This window comes from Falco cherrug, chromosome 4, assembly GCF_023634085.1.
Source record: "Falco cherrug isolate bFalChe1 chromosome 4, bFalChe1.pri, whole genome shotgun sequence".
NCBI classification, from domain to species: Eukaryota; Metazoa; Chordata; class Aves; order Falconiformes; family Falconidae; genus Falco; species Falco cherrug.
Window position 1 is genome coordinate 18442749 of NC_073700.1, and position 21268 is coordinate 18464016.

The 21268-nt window shown below is 45.5% G+C and overlaps 2 protein-coding genes across 2 annotated transcripts; one reads left to right on the forward strand and one right to left on the reverse strand.

Moving 5' to 3' along the window:
- The first annotated feature begins 1117 nt into the window (after window positions 1-1117).
- On the forward strand, window positions 1118-11186 carry ARL6IP5 (ADP ribosylation factor like GTPase 6 interacting protein 5). The gene is made up of 3 exons (XM_005432567.4): window positions 1118-1361; window positions 8912-9129; window positions 9447-11186. The coding sequence occupies exons 1-3, from the start codon at window positions 1186-1188 to the stop codon at window positions 9617-9619; spliced, it is 567 nt and encodes a 188-aa protein (XP_005432624.4). The 5' UTR covers window positions 1118-1185; the 3' UTR covers window positions 9620-11186.
- Window positions 10672-19670, reverse strand: LMOD3 (leiomodin 3). Its single transcript, XM_005432568.3, has 3 exons — window positions 19246-19670; window positions 16074-17426; window positions 10672-13630 (listed from the first exon to the last, which is right to left on the reverse strand). The coding sequence occupies exons 1-3, from the start codon at window positions 19534-19536 to the stop codon at window positions 13604-13606; spliced, it is 1671 nt and encodes a 556-aa protein (XP_005432625.2). The 5' UTR covers window positions 19537-19670; the 3' UTR covers window positions 10672-13603.
- Between the last annotated feature and the right edge of the window lie 1598 nt (window positions 19671-21268).

A 21268-nucleotide genomic window follows, 5' to 3' on the forward strand; every position in this document is an offset into this window, starting at 1 on the left:
AGCGTCCGCCAGGGGCGCTCATCACCATGGCAACAGGGAGGCGACACCACCACCCCTCTCGGGCCCCACCGCTCCCCGAGCCCCGATGGCCGCGGCCTCGCCTGGGCCGGAGAGCCTTCGGAGCCCCAAGGGGCAGCCCCAGCCCGCGGAGGGGACCTGGCCACCTCCCTCCCTCGGCCTGGAGCGCCCGGCCGCAGGTTCTCCCTGTGCCCAGTTCCCTGATGCTTCCCGGGAGCCTCAGGGGCACAGGCTGTGGCCATCGCGGCGCTTTAAAGCCCCCGGGAAGGCTAGAGGCCAAACGTGGAGGGGGGGGCAAGCCTCAGGCTGCGCGCTGCCCACCAGCACGCTGCCTTCTCCGCCTGAGCTGTGTTTTCGGTTGTTTTTTGTGTTCTCAGCGTGCCCTGGGCAGAGCCCAGCCTCACAGGCCGCCCTGAGAGCACACACAGGCCAGCCTCTACCTGCCGGAGCCTTTGCTCTAGAGCTGATGAGAGGAATGGTGTCTAAGCGCAGGGCAGGAGGCAGAGGAGCAGGGCTGCAAAGGCTGTGCCTCAGGCTCTTAAAACTACAGGAATCCAAATCTTTCCCACTTGAGCTGTGAGAAGCAGCTGCCAACCTCTGGTGTTGCGGTGATGCGTGGCTTGCTGCTGGCCTCCATTTTGAGAAGGGCTTTGTTGCCCGCCATGGCGGTCCGGTGAGGCTGGGACCTTGTGCCGTGCACGTGTGGACAGCGTGTACCGGAGCCGTGGGGAACAAAGCACCGAGAGCAGCTGCCCTCGCCTGGGCTGCGGGAGCTCGCCCCGCCGGGGCTGCTGGCACCGGCCGGCCCCCGGGCCGGGGGCTGCCCCTCGGGCAGGGCCTCCCTGCCATGGCTCGGCACCCCCAGCGCCCCCTCGGCCGGGGCAGCCGCTCCGCGGGCCCCGCCGCGCTCGCACCCCGACTGCCCGTCTCACAGCTGACGCAAGCCGCGTCCGCCATGCGGCATTACATGGCCGGCATCCTTCGCTGAGGGAACGGGGAGGAAACAAGGGCTGCGCACCGCCCGCGGGCAGCCGCGCCGCGCCCCCCTGCCAGGCCTGTGACGGGCTGGCGGCGGGGCCGTTCTGGCGGCGGGGCCGGGGCCGGGAGCCGCCCCGGGGCGGTGCCGCGGAGCTGCTGGGCCTGCGCGGCGGCGGGGCGGCGGCAGCCATGGAGGTGCAGGTGGCGCCGCTGCGGGCCTGGGACGATTTTTTCCCCGGCTCGGACCGCTTCGCCCGGCCCGACTTCAAGGACATCTCGAAATGGAACAACCGGGTGGTCAGCAACCTGCTCTACTACCAGACCAACTACCTGATGGTGGCGGCCGCTGTCGTCTCCATCGTGGGGTCAGTGCGTGGGCCTCGCCGCTACTGGCCGGGGAGGGCCCGGGGGGCGGCGAGGCCCGGGCGGGTGGTGCTGCGCCTCGGGTGGGGTGCTGGGGGTGATGCCTTCCTCTGCCTCTTCTCAGACCTCCGATTCACCGGGTGCCGCTTAAAAAAGGCCTAGTTACACCTCCCTTGTGGAAGGGGGGGGCTTGTTAGGTTCGGGGTAGGGTTTAGGATTCATTTGTTGGGGGTCTGAGCCACCTGAGGACTCCCCCGTGCCCCCCCATGGCAAGCCCCCTGGCCCAGGGGAGGGGGCTGCAGGCACCCAGCTTGTCGCGGGGCTGTGTGGTAGGTGTCACCGCTCTGAAAAACCGAGCGGCGTCCTGTGCGGTGATGTGTGCTTCCTCGCGCAGTCTGGCCAGTGTGAGTGCTCAAGCTGAGAGAAGCTTCACTTTTAATTAAAAAAAAAAAAAAGATTAATTTGGCTCTGTGTTACAGTTCTAAGCTTATGGCCAGGGGACAGAGCAAGCCTTTTTTATTTCTGAGCTACAGCATGTTGAAAACCTTTAATATAAAATAAATAAGGCACCCATTCATTTCATCTTGGTGGGCAGGATTGAGACCTTCGAGGCAATACCATCTGCTGGGATGATGTTCTGTCAGGCTCAGCTTTCCTGAAGAGAATTAGGAAATAACCTTATAATCATGTTTTGAATCAGTGCCTGTGTGACTCTTCTTCAAGTTTTGCTTTAGGGTCTTTGGTCAGAAAGCTCTTAAGCAAGACACGCAGCAGAGGCTAGCGGTTAAGCTTTTAATGTGGAAACTGGAATACTCCACCTTCACAACAAACAATGCGCAAATGCTTAAATTGGAGAATTGCCCAGCCACCAGGCCAGAGTGGTTTGGGCTGAAGCGCATCTTATCTTGTATGATGCAGAGATTTAAAATTCTTCCCTTAAATATATATTTATTTTTTTTTATTAAGCAGTCTGCATTGTTAGGGCTTCTAAACCTGTTGACCCAGCATCTAAGTTGGTGAAGATTCTCAGTGTTGCAGAGATCTTTGGCCTGTGCTCTGTGAAAGTATAGGCTGAAAACCCTGCTTTTTCTTCCTGATGTATATGATGGTTAGAGGTTTGGCATAGCGGCATAGGCTTTCTTAATTTTGGTGGGGATAGGTTGCAGTCAGCTAAATAGACTACTAGACTGGTAAAATGAGATTACCACCTTGGTCTAAACTTCTGTGTTCATCTGTCCTTGTTTAGCAGTGGGATGCTGTAGCTAGCCATAAATAAGTAGGTAGATCTTAGTGGCCCTGGAGAGCAGTGGGACAGCTCTTCTACCCAAAAAGGTGGGGAAGAAAATGTCAACAGTTTTGATATCTCTGGCTGGAAAACTGGGATGGTAGCACCTTTTACTAAGTCTCCTAAATTATGTCTTTTGAACGCTGATCTTTTTTTCTTCAGATCAAGGCTGGTATATATCCCACTTATTTCCCAGTATTTTGCTGGGGTGGGAGGTGGAGAAGGAGGGCCACAGGAGATGAAGATTACTATCAGAACTGCAATTCTAATATCTTAACACTAACTGGTAACCCTGTGAGTTGAAAACTTATGAATGAGGCACATCTAGAGTGGGATCTTGCTCTTAAATATTCTTTTATTGCATGTCTTAAAGCCTTTGGTATATGATGAATCTGATTCTTCTAACACTGAAGTAAAAGAGGACAGGAGAAGAACTCTAAAGGAAACAGGAGAACACTTCAATAGAGGAAAAACTTATCAATTTCTTTCATTAAAAAGATTTTTTGCCTGGCCAGACTGTGGTTTTATGGGAAAGTTATAGAAAGTTCTCCTGATAAATTTAAATTGATGACTAAGTTGTTGTCTTATGCTCCATTCTGCCAAGGGCAGGAATGCCTGAGTGATAAGTGATGAATCATGGCTTTTTAGGAACTCCAGGGCTGTATACAGGCCTAAGGGCAGGATTATTGAAACTGCTAATGTAGTGGTCTTCCTGTGATCAAAACTAAACTTAGCCCATGACCAACTCTACCTGTTGTTAAACCATCTAATTATATAGACAGACTTGTAATGCAGAGATGTATTTTCAGCTACTGTAATACCTGGTAGCTGTGGTGGTGCTGAGCTGACATGGAAATTGTAGCCTAGAGCTTTCTTGATACAGGAAGTACAGTGCTTATTGCCATGGCTTCAGTTTACTGGCTCTTGTTCAACAAGGTTGACCTCTCCAGTCTTTTACCATCTCACTACAAGGTACTGGAATAATATTACTGTGAACGTAGTGGAATTGTAATGGTCTCTACATCATCATTTCCTCGCCTTTCTTCTTCCATTTGCCTTCTCTGATAGCTACTCTTACATGTAAATGATCTCTGCTTTGCAATAAAGTAGTTTTACTTTCAGCCTATGGGACTAGATAGAAAATAATAAATCAGTGAACAAGAAACTAAAACTACTGAGTTAGTGCTGCTCTTCTAATGCAGGCAGGTGGTAGCAGCCTTGTTATCTTCCACCCTCCCTGCTCTGCAAATTCCTTTAAGAATTAATCTGGACTAGTGTGCTTGCCCAGCCCTGCCGCCAACCCCCCCCCCCCCCCCCCGGCCAAAGTGTGTTGCAGTAGACTGCTGATGAAAATGAAGATCTTCACTAAATGAAATTGTGCCCTTTCTCCCAGTTGTATAGGAACTGGACTGCCTGTTCTTACTCTGAGCCAAGGTCCTGCCGTTGAGTGCTGTACAGATATTTATTATTAAAATCAGTGCCTCCCACAACAGCTTGCAACTCCCCTCAAACAATCAAGTTTGTTTAATAAGTGGAATTTGTCTGTATTTTCACCTACTCCAACAAGGCTTCTCTGTCTTGCAGTTCAAACTTAACTACTTAAACTGAACTAATTTCTTCTAGGCCTTTGTTGCCATGTGCTTGCTAAAAATTGGTTTCTAAATCTAACAGTATTAAAAGCTGTACTGGATTTCAGAGTGCCACGTCTAAGAGAGTCTTCAGCCTCTTTGGGCATAATGTCTTCCCTGCAGCTTGAGGTTTGATGTCTCTTTCCTTTATCACTTCTTCTTTAAAACACCTACTGCCCATCTGCACAACCCCAGCAATCAATGTGTGTGGTTGTTTTGAGTTTTCTTTCTCCCCCCCCCAGACCACTACCCTAGCTGACGTGCTTGCAGTGATTGCCTTGCCAACATGAAGACTTCGGAGCAGCAAAATGCTTAGTTTCTCTAATGCCTAATGAAAGATTAAGCACGAGCATGCAAAACACATTATGATGCAACATATGTTTTAAAGCAATGTTAATACATAGCTTCATAAAGGTCTGGCAATTCTGAAGAAATGAATCTGTTTCCTGTTCTCAAAGCAATGTAAGTGAGCAATAGTAAGTAAAGAAGCATCATTAAATCTGCGGATGCTGAGGGCTGTCACCTGGGACAACATGCCATATATAGTTTTTAAGTGCTGCTTCTAGCTACATCTGTATAAACTCAGTGAAGCTGGAAGTATGGGAAGAGGAGACTCAGAACTTTGAAGTTATTTAAATCAATACAAATGAGGAAGGAAGCATTTAAAAGTTCTAACCTGCCCACCACTTGGAACATGATGGAGCAGAAGGTCTTCTAAAAGGGAATTTTCATGCTTATTGTATGTAATGGCCTAACTGAGCTGCTTCAAGTAAAAAAATGTTCTCAATGACTGCAAGTCTGATGCTTAGTGCCTTTGTTCAGGCTTGCCTGGTCACGTGCAGAAGAAACAGATGTGACAGCAACTGCTGAATAATCACTCTGAGACAGTCATCTAAAATGGAGATGACTTAAGGATGAAGCTAGCTTGCTTTTGCTTTTTATGTGGCTATCCTATTTCTGGGCTCATGCTGCTAGAAGCTTCTTGTCTCACACAAAGGATGCATCTTGCCCTTTTTTTTCCCCTTACGCTTTAGCTGTATATTCTCTCAGTAACCGCTCACTTCTGCTATAAGGCTGCGCACAACTGCAGATAGGAAATAACCTGACAAGAAGAGGTGATGTAGTAAGTCACTGGAAGCAGAGCTCTTTGGGCTTTCCTTTCTTGTGATGCATGAAAAAGAAATGTCATTTTTATACCAAAGAAATGTGAATCTGGTAAAAAAAAAAATACATATATATATATAAAACATATTCTGCTTTTTCTGCCCAGAGGTAGCTGCCAGTACTACTTCCCACAGAACTGCACCCCCAGCTGCTGGCATCTCAGCTGTATTCTGATACTACTTCCACAGATAGTGTCCAGTGGGGACATGTGGCACAGGACAATGCCTGTGTCCTGCAGCAAGGCAGGATGTTTAATGTTCTTTATTTTTCCCATCTCTTTACTTTGTATCAAAGCAGATGTTGAAGGAAACCTGGTCTCTGAAGGGTGGTAGGAGTGTGATTGCATGTCAGCCTACAACACTGCTGGAACTGAATCTAGGTGACAGCTTTTTCTTGCCAGTTTGTCCCAGCTGTAGTGAAGGTCGCAGCATCCTACCAGAGTTATACCTTGTTCATCACAGAGAGCAATGAAGGACATAATCTGGTTAAGGTGCTCTGGGTGACTAGCACTCCCAAAGTGCTATGTAGTCCTGCTGTACTGACTCCTTTCAGGGTTGCGAAAGTCAGTGGTTTTCTTCTCCAACCCCCAAAAGAGTTTTTCTTCCCCTAAGTCATCTGAGCAGTGTAAACTCAAGTTACCTCACTGCTGCCATGCTAATAGTTCTGTGCATTACGTTTTTAGGTATTTGAGAAGTCTCATAAATCCCTGCTAAAGGGAATTATATTTAGAAAGTATCTTGTAACATACTTAATGGCTGGTCACTTACCTTGACTCCGCAGCTTTGAAAGATTTCCAGCCTGAGCATGAATTTGGCATATTGTGTTCTGATCTTTATGTAAATAAGATCAATATCAATGTTAGTGGTTCCAACTATAACGTGACTTCTAGGGCTGTCATACAGCCCTTTTTTTTTTTTTTTTTTTTTTTTTCCCAAACACTAGTGTTCTAAAATAACATGTCTGTGTTTTTTCCTTTTTAGTCTTTAGCTATTGTGTTAGCGAGAGCAGTGTGCCAACAGATCTAAGCAAAACTGGATAACGGAGGTCTGCCTTCCTGAAAAATGGCTTGGCTGGAAAAGAAGCTTCTATGTACAGATTTCTCAGAGAGTCTTTAGATAGTGCTGTGGGCGAGTCAAGCAATAAAGGGGAGCTTGGCATATGACACTCTATCCAGTACTGTAATCAAGAGTACTGAAGTCTGTGGACACATGGCTGATAATTTGAATACCAGTTTTTAGTAGCAACTGCTATCCCCATCTGTTTTCATGTGGCTCTGAGTGACTTCATGTGATACTTATGTTCACTGTTTCCTTGTACGCGTTGGAATGCAGCCCACTTCAGAAAACATGTAATTCAAATAACTTTCCCCAGGGAAGTGGGATCTTTTGAATGCTTTTCTGCTCCCGCCCCCCCCCCCCCGCCCCTTCATATCCCTTACAGCTAGTCAGTTACACAGAACCTGTGTAATACCAGAAAGTGCTATAGAGCAGAGAAGTCTTTGGTCTTTTCCTCATAAATATGGAGGCACTGCTCTTCTGTACCGGTTTCTGAGGTTGTAATGAAAGTAGAGGGAAGGGTAGGGAAGATAGAGCTTTGAGAGTATTTATTAGACACATGAAAAATGTAGAGCAAAGCTCTGCCTAGCCCTTTGTTAATTGCAGGAGTATCTTGTCCATAGATTTGTGGTGACAAAAAATTGGTTGCTCTGAGGTGTCTGAGTAAGTTTGGTCATTTCTGCTGCAAGACAGCTGTGATGTGGAGGTAACTTCTACTTTTAAGAATCTCCTGTGTTCAGTAGTTCCTATGCAAGCCAGTCACTAGTGCAGTCCAGTCACCCTTCTCCTGCTGCAAAGGAGCACAAATTAAACTGATTTCCTTCCAGAGCAATGCTGTTCACATTTTCCAGCCTGGAAACTTTAGATTGACAATTCAGAGCTAAATATATTCTGGCTGGCTACAGGGAGTGACTCAGATGCAACAAGCAAGTCTGCCCTATCACCACTTCCAAAAAGCCCTGTTGGCTTTTCAGCATGAGTAGCAGAAGCAGGTGGGGAACTGGTCTGAATTTTAATCTCTTTTCATCCAGTTGTCCCGTCTCTTGTTGGCACAACTGACTTGAAAGAGTCAAGAGCCAGTGTCTGCTCTGAAGTAATTCTTGGGGGTTCTTCCTGCTCTAGGAAAATACTCTCTGGCACTACAGGTAGAGTGTTGGCATACCAGTCCAGCAACAAATTTCTTCTGCCTGTGCTGGATGTGAAGCACAGACCACAAACCATAGCATCCTCCTCAGCAGTGGGGTGGAGTGGTGAGTCATTGTGCCTGTTAGCTTTGGAACAGTAAGACTGACTGCAAAGCCTACGAGAAGAAATCTTGACTACCTCTGGCTTTATCATGGCAGTTATGCTGCTGTTGGTTGTAACAGCTCAGCCCTCAGCTGCTGTAATTAGATCAGTGCACGTACAAGCAAGTAAATCAGAATGTACATGAAGTGACATAACTTATTGCTATACAAGTGAAATATAAGAGAGCCTGGACTTTGTGCATGTACAGAAACAAACCAAGCAAATTTTATTGCTGAAAGTCTGACTCTAAACAAGCTCTAAATACTTGGGAAGGTGGTTTGAGCAGGTGATGTTCTTGCCCTGGTCCAAAAAAGGGACTTACTGTTTATAGTCCAAAGCTGATCCACTTGATGGCTTGGTTTGCTTGGTAACTCTGATAACAGTAATAGAACACAAACCTCAGCAGTGACTCTTGCCAGGCCTGGCTCTTCTTCCTACAAGACCTTTATCCCATACTCTGGTTCCTTCTGACTCTCAAGGCATGCTTCCTTGAGCCTGGGCTTCCATCTGTTGTGCTGATGGTGGTAAGCTCCTTCTGCAGGTACATAAAATTATTATATTTGGGTGTAAACCAATAGAAAAGTTAAATAAGAAATAGTGAAATAACTTGCTTTACTCAAGGTTTTCCTACCTTACCCATTTTGCAAACCTAGACAAGATAATAAGAAAAGCTAGTTCATCTGAAGGCCTAGACTGAGCCTGGTTTGGTCGTGCGTAGGGAAAAGAGCAATCCCTTGAGCAACTAGTTATCTCCATCTGCTCTTGGGATTTTCTAACTCTGGGTTTGATATCGAATGAAAGTACAGGTAAGGGTCCTAGTGGTAAGTACTTCTGTTGATGAGGTGCTGCAGGAATTCTCATTATCCCAAGCTATGCTCAGGAAGAGACTGTAAAGACAATGATTACCTGAATTCACTGCTAAGGGTTGCTTGTTCAGTTGTACTTGCTGCTTTATTTAGCTTCTGCCTAAAAATCTGAGGTTGATAAAGGTCTTGACAGCAACAACTGAGTTTTTAATGCCTTACCTTCCTAGTAATGAGTTACCAGTGAGCTAGATGTTTGCTATATGGACACAAGTCATGAAGGCTCTTAAATGGGGTGCACTTTTTTTTTCTCTCCCCCCTTCTCTCCAGATTTCTGAGTCCCCTGAATATGCTTATTGGCGGTACTGTGGTGGTGCTGGTGTTCATGGGGTTTGTGTGGGTATCACACAACAAGGATATACTCCGCAGACTGAAGAAGCAGTACCCAACCACATTTGTAGTGGTCATCATGCTGTCTAGCTACTTCCTGATTTCCTATCTGGGAGATGTCATGGTGTTCATGTTTGGGATCACACTTCCTCTCCTCCGTAAGTATTTTTCCTCTCCTCTGGGAGGCTAGGGCCATGTGACTTGAGCTTTGTCAGATAAGTCTGCAGAGTCTGAACTGGTGGTTGCCTTTACTATCTATTTAAATGATCCCAAAACAAAACTGTGGGGAAGGGGGCACAAAACAGCACAAGCCCTCTTTAACGTTATTATTAAATGGGTACCTGTGGTTACTTAGGCAGTCATTAAGACTTCTTCCAGTGATGTCATGGCATTAGAGTGTATCTTAAGATGAATGCTGCAAAAACTATGCATTCTTTGGGCATTAACAATTAATAAGTGTGTTTCTGTCATGCAGTGATGTTTGTCCATGCTTCTCTGAGACTCCGAAACATAAAGAACAAGCTGGAGAACAAAATGGAAGGAATAGGCTTGAAGAAGACCCCAATGGGCATCATACTGGATGCTCTAGAACAGCAAGAGGATAGTATCAACAAACTGGCTGACTACATATCTAAAGTGAAGGAGTAAGCAGCTGCAACACAGCATTTTTACCTGTTGCAGGAGTGTAGTTGCTATTTACTATTGTTCAAGCTTGCTTTCAGTTTGTGTACAAAACAGGAAATGCACGTGGTACAGATTAATAGTTGCAGGATACAGGTATTCCAAGCATCTTCAGGGCTCCTCTGAGAACATAAGAGCAGCAACTTTTTCTATTGTATAGCAAAATGTTCTGGTGTTTACACAAATACATACTAATTAAACGTGTTTGCTTGTCTCTTCTTCTGGGGGGTAGAGGAGGAAGAGATGGAAACCTTTGGAATGCAATCTCTTAAACTGTCTTGTAGCAAATTTGTCTATTAAAAGTAACACACCTTTCATCTCAGCTCTACAAGGTGGCAGTTTAGCAGTTTATGCTGGGTAGCACCCTCAGGCTGGCATCGTTCAAGGTGAGCTGGAATGTATCAAAAGTAGGTATCTCTTGCATCCTCCACATCCCTTACTCAAGTGGTCTGTATTGAGACCACGTTTGATAGCTTAATTGGCAAGCAGTAAAACTGTGCAATACTTGTAACAAATATGAGTTCCTGTCCTCACCTCACATTCCTCCTTTAGCAGTCGGGAAACAGTCTAAATAGATCTAAGCATGAAGAATATACCTGGCACTGTGCCTCTGTCAGTTCCAGTAAAAAGCACCTTTGGTCTCTTTAAAATCTTGATATAGAGGAACTGCTCCTCTCTGCGGGAGAGTCAAACTTCCTGCATACTAGTGTACTGTGGCCAAGCATGGGAGAAATAAAAAGTTTTCAGATATGTTGGATGATCTAGGTTTCTACCCTATTGATGTTTTTGAATACTGCTACTTTAGGACTTACCTTGTTCTGCTTTAGTCTGTATAGGCTGTTTTGTAGATGGAGGTGTATGTGTGTTCTCGAGCGTGGGTTATCTTTTTCTTTCTTCTGAACCAGAATGCAAAGGTATAAGTAAAACATGCATCTCACTGACTCTGTACTTCTGACACCCTTCAAAGGAATAAACTGGATTTCAGGTTTACAAGTAAAAGCAATAAATGTCAAGATGCAGTTCTTGAAAATCCATTTCAAATTCATGAAGATATTTGCCTGTAACAACCAAAAGTGGTGTGGGGGATTCTTTTATATATATATATTTTAACTTAACTGCTGGCTCTGATGGAATAATCTTGATAACAGGAGCTTACCAACAACAGGGAGGGAAGAAGTTGTCCAGGTGACACTCCATTTCAAATGTTCTTGCATTTCTCTTTTCTAACAAAGTAATTAGTTTAACAAAAAGGCAAGGATCCTTAAAGTTGAAGCTTTTATGTAACTTACCATGCTGTTTCCATAGTGAACTCTGTAGAAATCTGAACATGTCATTCCATTAAGTGTTAAAGTGATCAGTATTTATTGAAAATGTTTGTATATTCCAGCTGAAGAGTCAATGGGCTGTTCCTCACTTGTAGCGCATGGTCTTTTTTGAAAACTGTTTCCACACTTAAAGAACGTAGTAGCTTATGACTTCATCATTACTGTAGAATTTTAAAAACTGCACAGTTAAAAATAAATTCTAATGGTGATTACTGAGCGCATTTATTTCAGGTTGGGGAAAGGGGTTGGAAGCTTGAGCTGGTCTCTGTTTGTACGGTTGGTGGAAATCCCTGGAGTGGCGGTGGGAGACCTGTTGTCACCCTGCTGCAAGCCCATGCTTGAGATTAAGCTGCTCGCTTTGAGCGCTGAAGTGTCTGAATTGACTTTGTTGAGGCACGAGGGACCTCTGAGCTGCAGGAATATTACAGCCTTGCTCTTGCTCCTTACAGAGGAGTAGTACTTAAGGCATTTGCTCATGCTCTTTCCGTCTCTTATATAACTTTACTTTACTTAACAGGGATTTTTCATTTCTTTTAATTACCTGAGAGGGATTTCTGCTTCTAGGATTACTGGGAGCTGTGCCTTGAGCAGTACTAGGAAGCCAGCTCTGCTGCAGTCAAACTACTGGTGTGATCTCTTACTGAGCTGCCTCCCTCCTCCTGCGATGGCTCAAGAGGCTGCTGGGTGGGAGCACGCGGATCAGAGCAGGGCTTCACAGGTCCTGCTGTATATTCCCTGGGAGTACCTGGCAGCTGCGGCAGCACTGCTGCTTTGGCTGCTTCTGCTGTAGCGGTAGTTTGCGCCTGGCAGCTTGAGTTGGAGATTATAAAGCACTGTATTATACTTTCCTTTGTCCTTCCGTGTCCCAGCTGCACTAGCCTGGCCTTGAACCCAGTGTAGAGAGCAGTGTGCTCAAAGAGCTCTCGGGGAGAGGAGAGTTGCTCATTGCACTTGTCATTTGCTGCTGTTCTCCATGCGAGGGCTTGGATGGAAGTACCAAGTTCCTTCTCTTTCCTGCGTTTATCCTTTAGGAAGAGACAGGGCTGTATGAAACAGGTGCAATGGAAATGTTACTTCCCTTTTAATGACTCTCCCCTCCCCCTTATGGGATACTGAAAAACTTACTTGCTATGTGTTAGACAATACATCAACCAGGTTTCCCAGGTTGTTACAGTTGCGATGTTACAGCTGCAGACAAGCAGAGCCGAGAAGGAGCTTTACAAGTTTGGAAGATGGGAGATTTGAAAGAAACCAGGTAATAGACACAGAAAGGGCAAGGACAAATGAAAATTTGAACTAACGATAGTGGAGTCCACCTTGCATTCAAAGAGGTCCCAGACATTGCTGATACTACAGGACTATTGTAATAAACATGGGATGGGGGAGCAGGGTAGGACTGGGATTTAGCTGCCAGGGGAAGGTTGCTAAGAGTTACAGGCAGGAGCAACTCACCTGAAAGAAATCCTGCTGGGAGCTGCAAAGATGTGCCTTTTGAGCACGTGTATCAACCACTGGAAGGCAGGGCAGCTGCATGTTAGCAAAGAGAAAGGCTTTGTTCTTTCCCTGTGCCTTTAGCTGTAAAAACCAAACAAAACCCCAAAACAAAGTGGTCTCTCATGGATGTGTTCCACAAGAAGGTGACTTACCTGTAGCTGCTTTATAAAAAAAGTTTGCAGCAAAATATCTGATGTGATTAAAAGGGAAGGAAAACAATTTCACAAAAATCAAGGAAGAACTGAAGTTGTGTATATGCAGGTTTAACCCCACCCAGCCCTTTTAGAGGTGAGACATGCTCTTCACACCCCGTACTAGGATGAATGATGCGTTTCTTAAACCTCTGGCAGAGAGAGGGGGAAGGCTTATCCTCCTGCCACATGAACAGTGGGGAGAGAGACCCGAAACAACATTTCAGTGAGCTCCAAGGTCACTGTAATTAAGGAATACATCATGGAGAGAGATGAATCTTGGGGAAAGATATCATTTATATGCTGATCAGGTACAATACCAACTTGACTATGTTCTGAAACAGAGGTAGTTTGAAACCATCAAGCCAAGGCGTTTGATGTACCAGAGCAGCTGTTCTGTTCGGTGAGCATCTTGTTAGCCATGGAAGTGCTGCACACAACTTAACGAGAGAGCTTTATTTTATTTCTGTTTCCTTAGCCTAAAAAATGAAGCTGTGTACATGGAAACCAATACATTTCTCATGGACAAGAGAAGAATAAGGGAGCATGTGTGTGAAAAGAAAGATAAGATAAAGCACAGCATGTTCCTGCAGAATCTGGCAGCAGAAGGACAACGTGGAAGCAGAACAGTTTGCTGACAAACTAGAAAGACAAGGTTATTGATGCCTCTGAGAAAATACTCCCACAACAAACTGGAGCCTCAAATCCACTTGGCAGACAGATGGCAGCGGGATTGTTTGATACCTGATGGAAACACTTAGCACTGACTTTTCCCATGCCAGCCATTTTCACCACACTTACAAAAGTGTGTATTGCAAGCTTTGTTCCCAAAGAGTCGTATATACCACCTGGGTTCTGCAGAAAACATCTGCTGAAACAGTTGTAAGCAAAACTTGAATAGTCTTTATTCCAAGTTGTTTTATCCGGGTCAGTCTGGTCTCTCACTCCAGCTGCTTTGGCAATGGCACCTGGACAAGGACACTAAGTATTAGGAGGAGGAAATTTCTCAGTCTTATTTCCCAAGCCAATTTAGTTTAATATAAACCTTCAGAAACTGTAAAAAAATCAACAGTATAACAGCTGGGAGCTCCAAAGGGCTGCATCCGTTTGGGAATTTATTTTGGGTTTAGTTCCCCATTTGCTGTTTGTGATGCTTAATGCCCAGTAAATCAGTTTTCAAGCAGCAAGTCCTGCGACAGAGCGAATAAATGCCCAGCTTGGCTCAAGCAGTAAAACCCCATTTTAGAGATGAAGCTGAGGATATCGAGGGAAATAAGGAGTTACCACATAAGGGGGAGTTACTGCAGGCAGGCGGGAGTAACACTGTAATGCCCCAAATCCAAGCCACGTAGCCTGATGACAGAGGACAAAAAAAGCCCCAAAAAAGCCCAAAACCAAAAAAAACCCCCAGCAACCAAAAACCAACCCCCAAACCCCACTATGTGTCCATTGCTTCATCTCTTTGTGGGCTGTGATAGCATTGTTATCTAGCCCATTTAGGATGGGCCATGAATTGATCCCTCTGCCCCAAACCCCACAGCCCTCGTTTATAAAAGCCTCCCATGGTTTTGGGGGGGAATGGCTGGGGTTCACTACTGCTCCCTGGCAGCACCTGGATTTCCTAATCGTTTGCTGTGCAAAATGAAGGCTGTGCCCAGCAGAGCACCACAACCCCAAAACTTGGTTTAGGGGCGGAATGGTCATGTTAAGGGTGGACCAGGGTCAGAAGGCACTGCAGAACCTGCCCCTGCCAACATTTCAGGACAAACTACTCTCTCTGGAATTACTGAGGGAATAATTATTTCTGTGTAGGTATAAATGAAAGCAAAATGTGGCCCACTGTTAAAATATTAAACAAAATATGAATTACAAAATACTACTTGACCATTTTTAATTGCAAAGGATTTTCTGCCCTGTCCCTCTAGTGTTAGCAACACAAACACATGCATCAACTGCACTAGCTACGAATAGATCTGTCAGCTTTTAGTATTTCTTGAATGATGGTACAATGCAAGGAACTATAACACTTCAGGAAAACAAAAGGTTAAATCTGGTGGCCAGCATTTTGAGAAGTGGCCCATGAATTTGGTACCCAAGTAAGAGCCAGACAGTTATTGCAGTTTGGGACTTGGATTCTCAAAACCACAATGATGTTGAGCTCACATTTACACTGGAGTTGTGACCACTGAGCACTTTCAGTGGCAAAGATTTACTTGAAAACAAATATAAAAAAATGGTGTGGTATAACTACTTTCTTCTTATAACCTCGCTCCACCTTCACCGCTAATGGATCTAATTTTTTTCCTGTTAGCACTAGGCTACATTTCAGGGTGGGTATATCTGTGTGCCCCAGGTAAATTTAGCCCCGATCCTCCCTGCTTTTTATCAGCTTATCGACAATTTTTTCAACCTGGTATTTTTAAAAATAAAAAAAAGAACACCGTTTGGGCCTTTTGCCACCAAGAAGTATTTCAGAGGACCAACTGTTTTATCTGAAATGTTTTTAGGCAACTGTAAAAATGCGTTACGTCTTCAGGCAGCTGAGAAAAAGCATCTTGTACTGATCCTGTTGTTGCAAGTCGAAATGTAAGGCTCAAACACACAGAAAAATATTATAGCAAGGGTTTTTGGCAGTATCACCATTACAGATAGTAACTCTATAGAAAGAAAATAAATCTTAAAGAAATATACTAAATTTCCCCTCACACTAAAGCTTTAATTTCATGTAAAGCAGCCCAACCACCAAAAGCGGTCCCGGACCACGACTGTACTGCAGAGCCTTGCCCCGGCGGGTGGGCGGCAGCGCTGAAGGAGCCTGGCAGCTCCAGCATGATGCTGGAAACCCGGCTCCTGCCTTTGTGCAGGTTCTTAGGTGACTTAGGGGTTAAGCTACGTTGCTGCCAGTGTTTGGGTTTATCATTTATGAAATGGGCTAAGTGATGGTGCTTTCCTGCTTGTGAGAGCTGAAGAAAAACACAGCTACTGAAAAAAGAAACATGGGTTTTATGGGGGACTGAGAACAGACTAATGTGAAAAATAGTACCTGTTACTCTCCTGAAACAAACATCTTATAATGGCACTTGCCTATCATAACTAACAGGCTATTATTAGTAGCTAACCTTGAGTTTCTGTGGTTTATCTCCCAAGTAAATTTCCTTTCTTTCACTTTTACGGATGTCGACAAGGATGCGCGAGGCCCTTGCTGCCATTTCTGGGTGCCAGCTGTACCCTAGTTTTGCCCGGGGGAACCACCACCTGCATCCCAGGGATGGCAGCCTGATGCAAAACGATGACAAGGCACATCGGGTGCAGGTGCAAGCCCCCCTGAACAGTCAACATTACAAACGCCAGGTCGGGGGCGCACTGGGCAAGCGCGATTCCCACCCCTCAGCACCACCGCCGAGCACTCACCGGTTTAAGATAAGCAACGTTACTCTGACGAATGTCATTTAGTAGCTGATCTCTTGGGGTTATTTCAACCAGGGGAGGTGGCCTTCTCCTGGGAACGGGTTTAAGTGTTTTGATGACATCTCTGAGGTTGGTTTTCTCAGCAGGTTCAACGTACTCCGGCACAGCAGGTTTGCGCTGAATCTTCTTCAGCTTGACCACTTTGAAGCTGACGGGCTTCTCTGTGCACGGCTGCTCAGGAGCTGGCTGCCTCGCGCTCTCCTGCCTTTTGCTCAGAGACACAGCTGTGGGGACGGGAGGTTTGGGGGCTTGCGGGGGTTCGTGCATCCCCAGCTGGGGCAGTGGTCCCCCCAGCATTTCCCACATCCCTGGAGGCAACCCAAGTCCATTTTCCAGCATCGCTATCAACTCTCTCTGCTCTTTCATTTGCTGCTGCCGTTGCTCCTCTTGCCTCTTTTGCCTCTGCTTGTCCAGGTTTCTGCTGAGCAGGTTGGTCACCACCATCCTGGGCCCCGGCAATTCAAAGTGATAGCCCATTTTAAGGAGGGTGGCATTGGCTTTCAGCAGCCTGGCGATCTCCATTTCTGCCTGGTGGCCCAGCATGCTCCGCTGGTTGTGAAAGCGGAGCTCCGTCAGCGTCTCGTTGTACTGCAGGCATCTCATGATAGCAACGATCCCTTTGCCAGAGATGAAGTTGGAATCGATGTTCAGCGTGGTGATGCTCCTGTTCTCCCGCAGCATGTTGGCCAGCGCAAACGCCACGTTGTCGTCAGCCCCTACATTGGCCAAGCTGAACGTTTTTATGTTTTTATTCTTTTTCATAGCATTGACAAAGTCTATCAGCATTTCTTTGGGGATGTTTTCTATGTTGTTCAGGTTGAGCTCCTTCATGTCTGGGTTGTTTTTTCGGACTTTCTCCAAACTGTCTTCTAAATTGGTTTGATTTCCTGAAGGCCTGGCACTTAGCTTCATGAAGCTGGTATCCAATGCTAACTTTTGGGGGATGTTTAATTTTGATATTTTCTTTTCATTTTCATTTGGCTTTTGTGTGATTTCTCCTGATTCTGTACCTGGTTTCTTACTTATCCGATCGCTGTGACTGTTCTCATCGGTGCAAGTCTCCTTTGTTTCCAATTCAGGCTCATCTTCCTTTTCCTCCTCTTCCTCCTCCTCTTCCTCCTCTTCCCCTCTCTCCTTATCACTTCCATCTTTCTTTGCACCCCCAAACTGTGTTCCTGAGTTGGACAAGTGCTCATTTTGGTACCGTCTCTCTTTTCCCTCTGCTGCTGGCCCCCTCCCGCTGGCCACCTCACCGCTGCCGCCGGCCCTTCCTTCCACCTCCTCCGCAGCGCTTCTCTGAGGAAGACAAAAACAGCTGAAATAATTGAACATGGCTTTGTTACATTAACTTTCTGCTCAAATAAGCATGTAACGGCTGGATTTAGATACCTCTATGCCCATACATTATAGAATAACCCTCAAAAGTGTCATTGCCTGTCAGCCAGGGCTGTGCTGGCTTGCCTGGGAACACAGGGACAATTGCTCTTAAAGCAGCTGCAAACCAGTTTCTCATCTTTGCCTTTAAAATTAAATCCTGACAATTAAGTCCTGTACATATTTAATGCTATGTTAAGGTGGTTCTTGAACCCTTCTGGGAGTTAAGAGTCTCCGATCCGAAGTGTCTTTCTGGATTTTGCATAATTTTTATTGTTTCCTCGACAAAAGAGAAAGTTTTATTTCCTATGCTACAAACCACTGCAAATCATTGCTAACTGCTGGCTGTTTGCTCAGCCCCAGGAGGAGTGAAGGAGGCACATTGTAACAACAGTGGAGTCATCAAGCACATGAGACAACAAGGCTCTGGTACCTGCTGGAGCATCACAGCTAAAGAAGCATGTCAGTGAAGATAAAGCAAAACATTAGCTCAGTTTTATTTTGGGTCCAGAGGTAGGGAACTGGACTCTAAACACAGCTGTTGCAAGGCAGCGGGGCTTCTAGCATCAAAATAAAATTATTTGCAAACTCCCACCAGCTCCAGAGACCTTCCTAGCTGAGATTTTTTTTCAAGCATTTTTTTGCAAGTGGATCCTCCATCACTGAGAAATACGGATGAAGCACTAATAAATAATTTTCCCAAAAGGTTTGCACTTGTTCGGGCAAGGCAGTGTCATAACTTGTGGTTCACCTACAGTCAGATAAGACTGTGGCAGTCACTTCTGCCCTCGGGGCTGCGGTTCCCATTTGCTGTGGTAGTGGCTGGGTTTAGCACCCGATCGCTTGACCAGTTGCAAATGCAGCAGGCAGCTCTACGCTCACATTCCAGGTTTAACCTCAGAAGTGTTAGAAAAACTTGTTTCTTTGAGGGTAAAAGTGTTGCACGGGAGGGAAAAAAACACAGATTTCTCCCCCTCCCCAGAGGCAGCCCATGAAATCTGCCCTGGGAAGTCTGTGATGAACTGTGCTGCTGCGTAATAGCAAAACCATTAGTCTTTAAAAAAAAAAAAAAAAAAATCAGTTATCTTAAATTCACTTAGGTTCAGGTATGGCTGTGTTTTGTCTGGCCATATTTCCATTTTATTAACCTGTTTTAAAGTGTGGCCTTCATCATGAAAAATATCTAAGTATGACCTTCACTTTATTTCAAAGTCATAGGGATAGTAGAATAAATTTAAGTCCTGTATTGAAAAGGGTTGCACTAGTTTGTGGAGTTTGCATGCTTGGTCATTAGTGAATGTTTCACATTGTTAAACACAGCGTTTTGGGGTTTTGTCCAGTATGACATTAAATTCTGTCAATTAATTAGTTTAATACATATGATTAACATAGTCTTCTATGGAAAAGCAATATGGTGGTTTTCCATACGTAAAGTCAAACAAATCTGAGTTACATCCTCCAAACCGATTTTATGACAATTTCTCAGTGATTTGCTTCACTGAAAGGATTTAGGATTTTCTTATATTAAAAAGTTAAGTAAATATTTAGGCAAAGCCATTTAAAAATTGCTAACTCTGACATCAATCCAAGCTGCATCCTGCCACTGCTGAGGCTTTTAGGATGGATTTGAATTTGTTTTCATCCCTTACGTAAGGTACGGTACAAACAGAGGCAGGTTAAAGTATTAAAGCAGATCCCACAGCAGATGCATAATAAATATTTGTGATTTTTAGCTCGTTACCTCAGAGGGCAGGAGAGTGACGGGAACTCTTTCATCCTCGAGCATGCGTCTGGATGCCTTCTGCCAGTACAGGTAGTCAACCAGGGACCTGTGGTCGAAGCTTCCCGTGGGGGGTTTCTCCGTCTGATCCCTCTGTATCATCCCAGTTGGGACTTCAGGGTCTGGGGCCATGACTTCCATCTCACTCTGCAGCTCCTTTAGCTCCTCAGGGGACAGGTTTGCCAGGATTTCATCTTCATCAATGTCCTCAGGACACACTTCTTCATCAGAGTTTTGGCCGATTTCAGACATGTTCGTTCTTCTTGTATTATTTTTTAAACCTAAAGAGAAAGATCAATGTTAAGGGAAAAAATTCTTTCCCCCCCCCTCACTAGCAGTAGTTCAATCGGTTAAATGGACGAGTTCATGTTTTGGTCATGAGCTGTGGCAGCTCTCGATCTCAGTGCGGGAGGCAGACCGCGCAGCTAAGTCTATATTAAGCTGCACTTGGCTGGATAAAGAGAATTTATGGCGATGCTGCCATGCTCCATTTTCAGCAACTTGTCAGCTGTGCAAACCCCTCTGACATTTCAGTGCAGCTGGTGTGTCCCCCATTGAGTAAGGCGGGAGGCAGCCATTTTCTAGAGGATTCCCGGGGCCCTGCGCCTTTGGGCGCTTCACCCCACGCTCCAGCTGCCGTAGCGGGGTGGAGCGGCACTAGCGGTGCCTGCAAGGTGTGTGGGTGAAATCCTGCACCGTGGGAAGAATCGGCACAAGGTCTCCATGTCCATAACATCTCGGACAACTCAAAAGGGCTGGGGACTGCAGGCCCTTCACCACCTTTAGCCAGGGCTAAACCCCAGACGTTGCAGGTGGGTTTGGTGCGGACACAGCCATTGTGCCATTGATGAGCTCTCCCAGACACCAGATCCTGGTTAAAATACAATCCTCCAAGATGGAAAGAGGCAGGGGAACAGTCGGTACAACACGGACAGGGGTCCATGTGGGGACGGGCAGCAGCCCTTTGAACCAGCCCAAGTGGTCCCGAAGGGAACATTTCCCACAGCACATCCATGCCCTGCTCCCAGCCAGCCAGCCCAGGGGCAGTGCCAATGCCCTGTTTCTTGACTGGTCTGCCTCTGTCACAGATGTTATTTGCACTGTCAACAGATCTTGGCTGACGGTTCACTCTGATTCATCCTTTTCCTAGATTATACCATTTTTTTACAAAATTAATAAGCAGCGTCAAAGATTTACTTTGCTAATGTTCATAGAACTGATGTAACTATAGAAGATTAACCAAAATATATTTTTTTTTCAGCAAGAGACCATTCCGTCTAAGAAGTATCACATTCTTTGTTCAGAATATTTTACAGGCTTCTCAATTTAGACAGCACACCAGTCTCCAACACCACTGTGCTCATGGCTGCTTTGTAAAAGCAGTGTAGCATGGGCAGGTAGTTTCTCCAATACAGTGCAATTTCAGTACACCGCAGTCTGGGCTGTTCATTGGATTAGGAAGAATACCTCTCAATTTCAAATATTCTTCACAGGGGGTATCAAATCAAATCCTCACCTTGCAACTGCATCTTTCCTAGGAAAGAAACCACAGGCAAGAGGCTGTGAAATCAAGCCCCACCAATTTTTAAGTCATATTTCTTGTTACAGTCTCAACTGCACTCTGCTGGAGTTTGCCAGCCACAAAATAGTCTCTGCATGACAATGCTCTCTCTTTGCTGTGTTTTGTAACAAGAAACATGGTGTTCAAAGCTCTGTTAACCTCTATTAAAAAGCCATTATCCAAAGGTCCTCATTTAATTAATGCTGTTACACAGCAGGGAAGGCAGCAAAAATTTAAGAACGAAATAAGTGGTAAAGGAAAAAACAACAAACCTCCAAGCCAAGAATGTAACAGCTCCATTTGGTATGTCAGGGAACAGCCTGATTTTATATTTTGCAGTAGCAAGCACAACAGCAGACCCACACATCAATCTATCTGGTCTAGCAGTTTAACCCCCAGCAATTGCTGCCCATAATAGAGTCC